Raw genomic sequence first — 14,347 nt, forward strand, 5'->3', positions numbered from 1 at the left:
GGCTCAGCACCACCCTACATCTCCTCCCTTGTTTCAGTATACCACCCTACCCGCGCCCTCCGTTCTGCTGATGACCTGAGGTTAGTATCCTCAATAGTCAGAACCTCCCACTCCCGTCTCCAAGACTTTACACGTGCCGCGCCAATTCTTTGGAATGCACTTCCCAGGTCAATACGATTAGTCCCCAATACCCACAATTTTAAGCGTGTCCTGAAAACGCATTTATTCAGACTGGCCTATCGCCTCAACACATTAACCTAACCTATCCCTGTGTGGCAGAGCCAAAAATTTTACCATAACCAGGTTCCCAGCATCATGTTCCCACATGCTTTATGCATCCATTAGCCCTCTGTGTCTGTACTATTACACACTTAACATTATGGCTGGTCCATACAATCAGGGCAACTGTTACCACCCACCTTTCGTGTCTACCTCTTTCCTCATAGACTGTAAGCTTGCGAGCAGGGCCCTCTTTCCTCTTGGTATTTGTTATAATCTACTGTATGTGATTATTGTTATGCTGTAATGTCTATTGTCTGTACAAATCCCCTCTGAAATGTAAAGTGCTGCGGAATATGTCGGCGCTATAAAAATAAAATTTATTATTTATTATTATAACAAAATGCTTTGAAAGTGCCTCAAGGTAAAAGAGACAATGACATTCCTGTACCGAATAGCGACAGTTATGCACATTAGCAAATTGTACACATACAAAGAAAAACTACTGGATATTTATAAAGAGTTTGCAGCCTTCAGTCTGTGCTATTTATTATGAAGAACATTTCCCCACATCTATAATGAAATAATATAAATTGTCCTTCATTGTTTACATTTCAAAAAATGATAAATACAACATAAAAAATAATGTTTCAGTATCACAATACCAAAGCAAAACATACAAGTTGCCAGCCATATAACAGCCAGCCATATTTCCCTTTGTATTATTATTTTATTCTTTTATAATTTAAAGCATAACTTCAGTGTTTTTTTTTTATTTCAATGCAGGAGTGGTGCCAATAATCTAAGTTCCCTACCACTAGTATTATACTTACCACTTACTGCTGTCTTCAGCTGTTCCCAGCATCATTCCTCTCCCGATCTGTCATCTTTTTGAAACGGAGGCCAGGGGGGTAGTCGTGGCTAACGAAGGCTGCTCTGTTGCACCCTGGCCCTCCGTCACATAAACACACTGTCCCTTCTGTAATGCACTTACTGGTAAGGCGGGGTTCTCCCTGGAATGCTTGGCCTTCTTTTCCTTCAGCACTACACAATGACAGGATCCTGCTATCCAGCGCAACAAAACTTCGGGAGGGGAAGAAAAACAATACTCAACGTTCAATTGTGGCCCTTATCGGCCACACTGCACCCGACTCCGGTGCTACAGGGCTCCTCTGCCCATATGGACGTGGAACAGTCCCTTTTTCCATTTAAGTGCAACAAGCACTAATTTACCTTTAAATCAATTAGGGTTAGTCAATAGGCCAGCGGCATGCATCCCGTGCCGCTCTGTCCCACATTGGGATCCGCGCCCGTGCTCCAGCAGATGATGGCAGCTCTGCCGCCATGGGTGTCATGTTCCCCAGCTGCAGTGACAGGGGAGGGACAGGCCTTGGTCGTTCAGCGACCAGTGAACAGGGAGCCGACTGTGCCTGTGCCAGACCCGCATATAGCTCTAAATTGTTCTCTGGGAGTGAGTCAACCGCCATGGCAAAGTACCCCCGAGAGCAATCCTGTTTGAAGAAGGTGACCCAGTCTCCTTCCCTCAGGGGCCATTGAAATTTTACCGAACTGGTGTTGACATACACCTTATCGTTGGTGTCCTCTTTGCGGATGAAGCCATACCCGTGAGACAGGTTGGTATGCACCAGCAGGCCACTGGTCCATCGTCCAGACATTGCGCCCCATTGTCCAGACATTGCGCAGCTCCGCCCAGATCTCCTTCTCCCGATGATTTTTACTCTCAATCACCCCCCGCAATCCATGCTGCCTGCCTGAGGGATGTGAAGGGGCCCTCGCCTTCTAGGTATCGGGGTGATGGCCCGAGGGATGGAGCGCCAGTAACGAGGTTTGGAACCGAGGTTCACTCACCACCTGCTGTCAGTCACCGTGACCGTCAGTCCCCACCGGTACCGCTGTCACGCCCTCGAGCTCAGGCTCCGGCCCTCCGAGTTCAGGGTCCTCCATCACAGGCTCTTCCAGTTCAAGCTGCTCGCAGATAAGTTCCTCCAGGGTGGCCTTTTTTCGGATCACCGACCCCCTCTGGTTCATGATGTTCCGGTCTCGGCACCCACCACCACTGCTCTCCAGCAGGTATCGGGAATCTGTCGATCTCCGATGATCCCCACAGCCTTTCGGCCTTTGTGGCCGATGCAGGTGCCGTATCTTGCAATGGCGCCACGCAGCTGCACACGGGGTTTTCTACTGGGCCCCACCCATTCCAGGGTGGAGCTGCTTCCGGATGCTCCTCCCATTCAGCATCAGACTCCGCCCTTTCTTTGGGGATCTGCTGCAAGGGTGAGGCTTCCTCCTCTTCCATCGCTCCCACCATGGGCAGACCCCGCTCACCAGAGGATGCATCTCAGTCCCGGTACACTGTCTATGCCAGACGGAATTTCGCGCCATTTTCAGGTCAGGACGCCCGCGATGGATATGATTGAAGTTCTCCTCAATCTCCGCGCCATTTTCTGCCATCTTTGTTACATTCAGGGTATCTGTCACATTCAGGTCATGTTCACATTGCAAGATTTCCGGATCCTGCCGAAATGTGCCAAGTGAAACGGAGGTCAGGAGGGTAGTCGTGGTTTAGCGGTGGCTGCTCTGTCGCACCCTGGCCCTCCGTCACATAAACACAGTCTCTTCTGTAGTACACTTACTGGTAAGGTGGGGTCCTCCCTGGACTGCTGGCCTTTTTTTCCTTTAGCACTACATGGTGACAGTCAGAGTCCAAATCCAGTTTCAACAAAACAATTTTACTCATGTAGTCCAGTTTAGTCACAGAATCAGCACAAGGTTCTTCACAATATATTACCATTCTGTTCCCTGTGATGTCCCTCACTTCTCCAGGAATATTGCACGGTCTTACCGTCGCCTTCGGTGCCGCAGCTTCCTGACTGGTCAAACTAACTTGCTTCAAGAGTCTCCCATCCGCTTCCCTCTGCAGAGCTGAAGTAGAAGCATGGCTCTTCCTTTCCTTGCTAGGTCGTAGACCCCGAACGTTTAGGGTTATTCTCATGAAGTAAGCTGCTACCATCTTGATTCTGCCCTGTATTCCTCCACTGCCATGTGACTATTAGCCCCAGGCCCTGGACGGCTGGGCTCCCTAGCTTAAACGTTACGGGACACAACTGTCCTGTCCTGGCTCCCAGCCCTAACTGACTAACTCCAGGAAGTTCCCCAACTTCTCCCAGTTAGCCCCTCCTAACTCACTAAATCCTATTGGTCTAACCTACTCCTATCTTACGCTATTGCGCCCCCCCAGTGGGCTAAATCTAAATCCTACACTTTCCATATATCTGTTAAACACAAGAATATATATTTATACTGTACAATACATGACACATAATGGTAATATTATAAGACATATAAATTATACCAGCTTCTCAGGGACATAATGAAGGAGCATAGGGCATGAACTAGCCTCCGTACCCCCTTACATGATGACCACAGCTTCAGCTGTAACAGTCACGAGCTCTCACTATAAGTCAGTGTAAGAGCACGTTCTGGCTCTCAAAGACTTACATTGGGTAATGACCTCCGGATCGCCCCCAGCAAGCACTGGAGCAAAGTGGCAGGTCACAACCTACAGAAGACTGACCAGACTGACGGCGCTGGTCAGTTGAAGACAGCGGCTGGTTTGTATAAAACTAGGAGCAGGGAACATGCATTAGTAACACCACCCAAGCATTTAAATAAAAATTAATAATGCTGGAGTGGTGCTTTAAAAGATGTTCAATCTGCTTTTTTAGTGTACATTAGTATATATGCCAGGAAATTTCCTGTATACATTGAACATATTGCTAAGATATATGTCACTTATGCCATTATAGTTGCATATGATACCTATTAACTCCTAATGTAAAAATGTGTGTATTTGCCTAGAGGTCAAGTCCTTAGAAGTCTATGTTGGTGTATACTACTTATTCTGACTCCATAACTGGGGTGCAAGTGTGGGGCTCTCTAGACATCATTTCTATGAATGCCTATTGAACCAGTATCAGACAGTGTCAACTCAGCTGCCGAGGCACGTATGATTTTTAACTAGGGAGGTACAATAATGGCAGCCTTAGGCCTCTTTCACACTTCAGTCAAAAATGGATCGAGCAAATTTGCCCTCTGGATTCCTTTTTTTTCTCATAGACTTTCATTTGACGGATCTGTAATAAATTCTTTGTCCGTCGGCCAGAGACAACGGACAAAGTAACGTTTTTTGTGTACGTCGAAAAGTCGGACAGCGATGGATCCAGCGCCATCCGTCGTTGGCTATAATGGAAGCCTATGGGCTCAGGATCCCTCACTGTCCGTCAAAAAACGGAATCCATCTCTGGATTCTGTTTTATCAAACTGAGCATGCCCGGAACAATTTCTCTTCATTTAATTTAACCCCGACAGCCTTTCTGGCACATAAAAATTCTCTCTATCGCTATCCTTTGACCGATCCGTCAAAAAAAGGATCCCGTGCATCAGTTTTTTAGCATATGCACTGGATCCGTTTTTTAAAAACTTTGACGGATTGTGACTGATTCTAAAAAAAAGAAGTGTGAAAGAGGCCTTAAATGGGTATTCCCATCTCAAAGATCCTATCCCAATATATAGTAGGTGTAATAATAATATTAGCAAACGCCTCCAATTTGAAATGTAGTATAGTTTTTCTGATTCACTATCTCTTTCCTCATGTGCAGACATTGCAGGACCTTAGGTATCCATGGTTACGGCCACTAGCAACTAGCTAATTAACTGTCACTATATCAGTGGTCATATCCAGGGATACCGAAGGTCCTGCAATGCCTGCACATGAAAAAGAGACACAGCAAATCAGAAAAACTATACTACATTTATAATTGGAGATATTTGCTAATATTATTGTTATTACACCTATTACCTATTGGTAAAAGATCTTGGAGATGTAAAGAAGATTAGAAGAAGGGAGGGGTTACTTACAGAGCTGGAATACAGGGAGAGAGACAGGACAAACTTCAAAAAGCAAGCCTGATTGGATAGCAATAAGCCATAATACAATTAAAATACAATACTGTATAATTCCCAAGTCATGGGACTGAAACATTTTCTTATATGTATGCTGAACGCACACAGCAGTATGAACACAGCCATACAATAGTAATTGCCAAATTCACTTCTGAATCATGGGACAATTGACTATCCTCAAATTATTTTTACTACAGTAGATTAGATGACTAATATTTAGTTTTATTTAGAGTTTATTTTCCATTCATTTAGCATTTTTTATCGTAAAACGTTTGTTTGCAGTTGTTGCAAGAATGGATGAACTTTTACATTGGATTGAAATCAGGGTTATGTCCTCCCTGAGACCACGGGCTGATGACATGAAGGCTCTGTTTGTGGACCACACCTACAGGTATTAATGACATTGATTTGTGATATGTAAAAACTACCTGAAACCAGGAAAGGTTCTTTTCTCTGGAAAATTGTCTCGTGTTGTGTGCGTACCCACAACATACAACCATGAAAGGTTCTGTGTTATAATTTGTTTGATATCGTGTTTTCATGACCAGCTTTTACATTTGGGCGCAGCTAATTGGGTCACCCCCTGCAAGCAACAATAAGTGGCAGGCAGCCCAATCTGTTGCATAACTGTACAATGACTATTTTTTTTACAGATTTATTTTAACAAAAAAAAAATTATATTAATATATAATATAGTTCAAAAATTATCATTTTTAGGATTTAATCCATCCATTTGAGTAGCTAAAACATGGATTGCACTGTTAGAAGCTGCCCATAATTTACAATATGATAGCCCAATGAAATATATATATATATATATATATATATATATATACACACTTCACTACAGGTACAGAAGGTTATATGTAATGTCTTGCTATTTATCTCACAATCCATCTTAGAGGAGACCATTTTATTCAATCAAAAATAACAAGTGATTCCATTACCTCCGCAGGAACAACCTCTGTGAATTTCTGAAGAATGAAGATGTCCACTCATTATATATTTATTTTAAGCTTGCAAAGGGGTCCCTCGCAGCCTCCATTATACCTCCTTCAAAATTACAGAGCAAATGCATATGCTTTGTGAAGCTAGCATCTGCAATTAAACTCACAAGTGAAAACATAGGTAAGCTACTGAAAGGTCATACTGCAATTACATGGTAAAAAAAAAATTACATGGCTTTGTGTTTTTGGTTGTTTTCCTCTTGGCATCATTATCTTTTATATATCCTGGATTTACTTTAGGTAATCAGGTGATGTCGGTTGATTGTGACAAATTTCCGTTGAAGTACTTTGATACTGTTCTCCATCAAGTTTTCCTTCCACTCATCAGCAATGGCAATATCACAGTTGGATCACATAGCACAGAAAAGATTATTGAAATGTTGTATAGGTTCACTGGAAACCTTGAAGTTATAGCAGGTCATGCAGAGGTAGGTCATGTATGTGTAGCACGGCACAGGGCGGTAGCCGCAGGCGAGGCACTCGTCTCCTTTTACTGCCTGGCCCGCCATATGAAAGTGGGGGTCCTGGCTGGGTGTGTGCACTTGTGCCACATGTTCCCCGTGGTGTGGGCTGGCCGGGGTCATGTATTTTACAGTTCAATGAGGGAATCTTCTGTTCTAAAACTATCTCTTTAGGATATATTCCCACGGGCAGAAACCAGCTCCGCTTTGGACGCAGCACATGTCCGCTCCATCCAAAGCACTGCCGGCTTTTGAACGCAGGTGATTCCACATGTGTTTATTGAACCGTGCGGAATCACCGCGTCCTATTACATTGTACGGGTAACTTTATCCGCAAGATAAATAGACATGCTGCGGTCGGTAAAAACGTGCCGCATGTACGTAGGGAAGCTGGAGGCGTCTCTGAATGCATAGTGGACTTGGGATTTCATGAAATCCAGTCCACTATGCTGTAACATCTGGCCACTGCGGGTTGGACACTGCGGATGTACGCAGCGTCCAACCCGCAGTGTTTACTGACCATGGGAACATACTCTTATTGAATGGTAACTTGGTAAAGTTTATATACAAAGGATAGCAGGTGAAAAGTCTTATAGACGTTTCCTTTACAGTATAAAGCATTTTCCACTTTCAGTATCCTTCCTCCATAGTTTACTCCAGGGCAGTGAGGCACACAATTTCTCTCTACTCTGCCACAACCCATCTTTAATGCTATAGTCCTGATCAGCAAGTCTCCTTACTTGCTCTTCGGCTCCGTGTACTATTTCTTCCGCTACTGGTGCCCTGGAACCCTTCCACTCAGAACCCCCACTACTCGTCGTACTCGGCCCAGCTTAAGGCAGTTTCCTTCTGTGTTACAAGCTTTGGGGCTCATGACTCGGCGTCCTATCCATTGACCCCTCTTCGGAAGGTAACTTTGCCTTTTCAGTCACTTATCTTTAGGTTCCCACAATCCCTCGTCCTTAACCTCCTCTTACTTGGCATCACCCGTTCATGCCTCTCTGCTCACTTTATGCTTCAAACCCTATGTAACCAACTAACAGAAAGCCATCACTTGCCCCTACACCAACCCTACTCCCTTTGGGCTAGTCCCAAACATTCACTGCCTATGCTACAGTCAACTATCTATCTTTATTCTACCCATCTTGCACACTATACTTTGTTATCACAACCTACACTATACATTACCTCCATTACCTATAGTACTACTACACACTTTACATTACAACACAATTTACAGAACATGATATACTGTATACAATGACCTATGACATAATACACATTACAATGCAAAACAACGCTATTGGTTTCTTCAGGGGTAGGAACATGACAGCACAGTCCACCATCCTTACATATGATCCAAAGGTTATAACATGTCAGCGCTACTAAAAGCATCCAAGAGAAGTTACTATTGTTGAATAATTGTGATACTTCATTACTAGCTGATCCCAGTAAAATTTGTTTTATAGAACAGTGTATTTAATGCAGTGCTATTTGTCTTTTTGGATAATTTTTTTAGGGATCTATTTTGCTTCCCATTCCTTCTATTGAACTACTAAAAAACACAACTGTATTCACCAACCAAGGAGCTACGATACATATTATGGAGACAGCAGTAATTGGATGGATAAAGCAAATCAAGGTAAGACATACAGACTTTCATGAAGACAGTACAGATTAGATAATAAGTGCAGATTGTTGGGTTTGCATATGCTAATACAAAGTTGACTTAAAGCTCTATACACTTCCATGTGAGTGAATCTCATACTTGGGTCATACATCAGTGCTCTAATTTATTTTACACACATATGGTGCTATTAAATTACACAGCGCTTTACAAACATTATCATCACTGTCCCCATCGGGGCTCACAATCTACAGTTCCCTATCAGTATGTCTCTGGACTGTGAGAGGAAACCGGAGTACATTGCAGATGTTGTTCTTGGTGGGATTTGAACCCAGAACCCCAGCTCTGCAAGGCTGCAGTGCTAACCACTGAGCCACCGTTCTGATATTAGTCTTTTAATCTGATACATTAGCATTATGAAAGGTTTTTCAGGATGATTGCTATATGTATGAAGGTCCACCCTACCACATTTACCAGCCCAAACAACACTTATTTGGATAATATCAACAAAATGGGGACGTAGTTTTCTCCTTATACACACATTACTGATTTATTTCATGTGAGATCTACCATTGTTAGCAGTGAAATGCTGTGTAGTATCCAATATGTGTATACTTTAATGGTAAACACTCCCCACACTGACATGTGTTACGCGTGCGCAAAAACTGTGTAGCCCGAGCATGGATCGTGGACCCATTGTGCCAGACTTACCCCGGAGTGGCGTGACTAAGCAGCTACCTTGGTGTTCGCTGGAGCCTCTAGTGGTGAGGTTAGGCTTATGCGGCAGGTAGCTCCAGGGTGGCGTGTGGCAGTAGCAGCTGACACCCAAAGGGACAAGACACTTTAATGGCAGGTGCAGGCAGGTACACTGTCTGGCACAGCTGATTCACCGACAGGCAGGTACTGGCAGCAACGACTGGTGTGCCGACAGGTCAGAGCAAGCAGGCACGACTAATATACAGCAAGTGCAGGCAGGCATGGCTGAGATACTGGCAGGCGGGTACGGCTGAGATACTGGCAGGTACCGGTTCAGGCACTGCAGGATTTAGAGACAGGTACAGGTTCAGACACAGAGAATTTAGGAAAAGATCCAAAACGGGTAGATCTACCACTGCGGATTGCTTTAGGAGTGGGGTAGACCCCACAGAATTTATTTTAGCAAGCAAGGCTATAGCCATGAGATGGAAGACTAGAAGACCCCCTGCGGATTACACACTGGGTCAATATGGTAAAGACTGCAGCGTCCTATGAGGGGGTGGTATTGGAAAAATAGACACTGTCCTCAAAAATGTGATAAGGTATGGAAGCCTTGGTTGGATTCCCCTTAGGCCCAAGGCGATGAGGAGTATTCTCTCATGATAGAGTATGTGATATTTGGTGCCTGACATGGGTATCTTATGGTTTTAGTTGAAATATTAGACCCCATGGTATGTTAAGGACAAGGTTAACTTTGCCAGACAGTATTAAAGAGCAGTACGAAATATTGTTTGTTCCTTTGTTCTATGATGTAACCTTATTATGCTGTATAATCTTCAATAAAACAAGTTAAAAGAAACATGTTGTGTGACCCTTAAATTAGTTTTATGCAATGCTTCCTGGGTGTTCTCAAAGACACATATTTCATTTGTGGCCATGTGTTCTCTCATTTTAAGATGTTAGTGATATAGTTAAGGCGATTCCTAGGACATTTCTATGATTGCTGTCCTCATTCCTTCTTTACAATAGTTTCTTTCACAGCATTGGATTTCCCAGTAAGCCTGGATGGGCCACAAATCTGAGGTTATTGCTGTTTAGTAAAGTGTTTTTGATGTGAAATTAAAGTTCTTCAATCTTCTGACAAGAATAGGCATTTATATATTCATATATTTATTGCAGGTGGTACTTAAACATGACCCTCTTGTGGAGATCAAGTCTAAGGGAGTGTTTGCAGGGATCTACCATGAAAAAGAAATGTGGGATGTTCATATTCATAACTTGGAATCTATAAAAACGCAGTTAAATTCTGCTGAAGCCAGAGAAATGGTCAGCCATCTGGAGCAGGCAAAAAGTATGTATGGACAATCCATTGCATCAGTGACTCAGGATGTGAAGAAAGTAAGTACAAGTATTGTGAACCATATCTAAACAAAAAAAAATATTATTTTCAGATTTTCCGCTAACAATTTTACTAAATGGAATTATGCCCTTTATGAACCTGGTGCAGTAAAAAGAACGTTCTGCTGGGTTTTAGTTACCTATCAGTTCTGTATTTTGGCAAAGATGGTGGCTCTAAAAAAAATGGAAAGTCATGCGGAAACATAATTGATGGCACAATAGACCTATTTTAAGGAAAAACAAAACTGAACCTGTCTTTAAGCTTTCTCAGTCAGTTACTTTACCAGTTGCTATTTTTTATTACATAGTTGGATTGTATTTAACTCTCCAATCTAAGTTTCACGACAAAGAAAGTAAAGGAGCTTTATTCACATTTAGATACAATTTGTCAGCAGGTTTTTGTTATGTAATCTTGGAGCCACATGGTGTAAGGGCAGAGACCCTGATTCCAGTGATGTGCCAATTACTTGCTTACGTGCTCGGATGTTAATAGAATCCCTGTTTTCTTTGCTGTAGTTGTAGCAGTGCTCAGACTGCTGAGCCCTGTGTAAACCCTCTCACACTCCTGATTAGCAGCTTTCTGTGTACACTTTACATTGACAGCTGCTAATCAATGAAGGAGGCGTATTTACACAGGGCAAGAGGACTAGGAGGCACAAGTCGTGTAGTGATAATCTCCTACTAACAAAACACTAATTTTATTGAAACAGCAATGTAAGGCTGGTTTCACACTTGAGTTTTTTGCGCTGTATTTTAGCGCTAAAAAACGCATGCGCTTTTTTTCCTATATTTTGCATGGGATGCGCTTATGTGCGCATACACATGCGTTTGTATGCATTTTTACGCGCATGCATTTTTTGTGGTGTGCGCTCGGGCGCACAAAATGCATCCTGTTGCATTTTTTGGACGTCCGGCTTGCCTCAAAAAAGCGCATGCGCGCGCAATGCGCTTTTTTTTTACAGCAAGACACCTATTGTAAGTCTATGGGTGCACATACGTGCGCATTGGCATGCTCATGTATGCGTTTTTTTGTGCATGTGTTTTTTTGACCATTGGTTAGACAATGGAAATTAGGGGTTTGAGTTAGGGTTAGTTAAGGGGGGTTAGGGTTAGGATTTGGGTTAGGGTTAGTATGGTTTGGTTAAGGGTTAGGGTTTAGGGTTATTTAGGGGTTAGGGTTAGTAGGGTTTGGTTAAGGGTTAGGGTTAGTATGGTTTGGTTAAGGGTTAGGGTTAGTATGGTTTGGTTAAGGGTTAGGGTTAGTAAAGTCATGGTTTGGGTTAGTGTTAATCCTAACCCTATCTTGATTTTTTTGGTGAGGCCAACTAATGTTGGAAAAAACCGCAAACGCTGTAAAAACGCACTAAAAACGCATAAAAACGCTGCGGTTTTTTCATGCATGCGCATAAAAATGCTTGAAAAAATGCAGCATTTGTATGCGTTTTTTCCATGCATTTTTTTGCGTGAAAAACGCGCTGCAAAAAAAAGCAAGTGTGAAAGTAGCCTGAGTGACACATAATAAGAATCAGGGTCTCAGCGCTTATATCATGCTGTTTTCGGATTACCGGGGGTAGCTTAGACCCCAGACAACATGATTTGGGTCGGTTTTTATCGAACCCAGTGTTGCGATCGCCATTATTAGGCCGGGATCACACATGGGAGAAACTCGGACGAGTCTCGCATGTTAATACCCGTCACTGCCGCCGGCACTCAGGAGCGGAGCGTGTGGCTGCATGTATTGCTATGCGGCCGCACGCTCCGCTCCTGAGTGCCGGTGGCAGTGCCGGGTATTAACATGTGAGACTCGTCCGAGTTTCTTGCATATGTGATCCCGGCCTTAACGGTATAATGGCGACCCCCAAAAAAAGTCAGATTTTACATTTAATGTCTCTCTTCTCTGATGTGATCGCACATCAGAGGAGAAATAAATGGGGTCCCTCGATCCTCCCCAACTACCTCTGGTGTCCCTGCAACCCCCCGTGTAGTCCCCCAGGCTACTGGCGGAGAAAATGGAGGGTGCATGCCGAGATCTGCTGGCCAGCACCTGGCAACAATAGGAAATTGTTCCTATTGGTTCTTTTTTATCACTGTGATATAGACCCTGTATTAGTGATCAAAATAAAAAATAGTAAAATCAACCCCCCTTTATCACCCCCTTAGTTAAGTAAAAATAATAAAATAATTTTTTTAATTTATTTCCATTTTTCCATTAGGGTTAGAGTTGGACTAAAGTGAAATTGGGCTAAAGTTAGGGTTGGGCTAAAGTGAGTTGGAAAAAAGTTAGTTTTAGGGTTGGGCTAAAGTGAGTTGGGCTAAAGTTAGGGTTAGGATTGTGGTTAGGGTTGGGATTAGGGTTAGGGTTGGGATTAGGGTTAGGGGTTTGTTGGGGTTAGGTTTGTGGCTAGGGTTATGGTTAGGGTTGGGATTAGGGTTAGGGGTGTGTTGGGGGTTAGGATTGGAAGTAGAATTGGGGACTTCCACAGTTTAGGTACATCAGGGGGTCTCAAAACGCGACATGGCACTGCCATTGATTACAGCCAATTTTGCGTTCAAAAAGTCAAATGATGCTCCCTCCCTTCTGAGCCCTGCCTTGCACCCAAACAATGGCTTTTCCCAACATATGGGTATCGGCGTACCCAGAATAAATTGCACAACAAATTTTGTGGCCCATTTTCTTTTGTTACCCTTGTGAAAATAATAAAAATTGGTTCCAACGTAAATTTTTTGTGAAAAAAGTAAAATGTTCATTGTTTCTTTCCACATTGCTTTAGTTCTCACGAAGCACCTGAAGGGTTAATAAACTTCTTGAATGTGGTTTTGCGCACCTTGAGGGTAGCAGTTTTCAGAATGGTGTCACTTTTTGGTATTTTCTGTTATATTGATCCCCCAAACTCACTTCAAATGTGAGGTGGTCCCTTAAAAAATGGTTTTGTCAATTTTTTCGGAAAAATGATAAAACGCTGGTCAACTTTTAACCTTTATAAAGTTCTAACAAAAAAAAAATTATGTTTCCAAAATTATGCTGATGTAAAGTAGACATGTGGGAAATGTTATTTATTAACTATTTTGTGTGATATCACTCTCTGATTTAAGTGTACACAAATTATAAATTTTAACATGGCAAAATTTTCAAAGTTTTTGCCAAATTTCAGTTTTTTTCATAATTATATTGAAGAAATTTTTACCACTAACATGAAGTACAATATGTCACACAAAAAAATTCTCAGAATCAGTGGGATGCGTTGAAGGGTTCCAAAGCTATCACCTCATAAAGTGACAGTGGTCAGAATTGTAAAAATTGGCTTGGTCACTAAGTGCTAAATTGGCTCTGTCACTAAGGGGTTAAGAGTGCACTGCTCACATGTAGCCCCTGGCCTGCCTTGTGATTCTGTGTACCATACAGAATATACAGTTCCTGGGTCCATGTCATATACTGCTGCTCTGCTTCACTGCTGTAACTGCACTGTCCTTCATAAATATTTGGTGTTGCACATCAAACAATGCTGCATTTTATACAGTACATATGGTATACAGTATATATGCAGTACAGTTGAGCCAAAGGCAGAGAAACAAGGAAGAAGAACATATACAGTGGGAAAAAATTCCCCACCTACAAAGAATGGATAGGTCTGTAATTTTTATTGTAGATACACTTCACCTGTGAGAGACAGAATCTTTAAAAAAATCCAGAAAATCACATTGTATAAATTTTGCATAATTTGTTTCCATTTTATGCATGAAGTATTTGATACAATAGAAAAAGACAACTTAATATTTGGTACAGAAACTTTTGTTTGCAATTACTGAGATCAGACGATTCCTGTAGCTCTTGACCAAGTTTGCACACACTGCAGCAGGGATTTTGGCCCACTCCTCCATATAGATCTTCTCCAGATCTTTCAGGTTTCGGGGAAGTCACCGGACAATATTGAGTTTCAGCTCCCTCCTAAGATTTT

At 42.6% G+C, this 14,347-nt stretch overlaps 1 protein-coding gene across 1 annotated transcript in view; it reads left to right on the forward strand.

The window, feature by feature from the left end:
- The first annotated feature begins 5,487 nt into the window (after positions 1 to 5,487).
- LOC141086031 (uncharacterized) overlaps positions 5,488 to 14,347 on the forward strand; it is a 971,752-nt gene continuing 962,892 nt past the window's right edge. The window contains exons 1-5 of the mRNA XM_073571764.1: positions 5,488 to 5,593; positions 6,158 to 6,330; positions 6,450 to 6,637; positions 8,190 to 8,312; positions 10,173 to 10,391. Coding sequence (XP_073427865.1) covers positions 5,496 to 5,593; positions 6,158 to 6,330; positions 6,450 to 6,637; positions 8,190 to 8,312; positions 10,173 to 10,391 — 801 coding nt within the window. The 5' untranslated portion in view covers positions 5,488 to 5,495. The remainder of the gene's footprint in view (positions 5,594 to 6,157; positions 6,331 to 6,449; positions 6,638 to 8,189; positions 8,313 to 10,172; positions 10,392 to 14,347) is intronic.

The sequence above is a fragment of the Dendrobates tinctorius genome, unplaced genomic scaffold, assembly GCF_039654945.1.
Source record: "Dendrobates tinctorius isolate UK_male_01 unplaced genomic scaffold, ASM3965494v1 ptg000007l, whole genome shotgun sequence".
NCBI classification, from domain to species: Eukaryota; Metazoa; Chordata; class Amphibia; order Anura; family Dendrobatidae; genus Dendrobates; species Dendrobates tinctorius.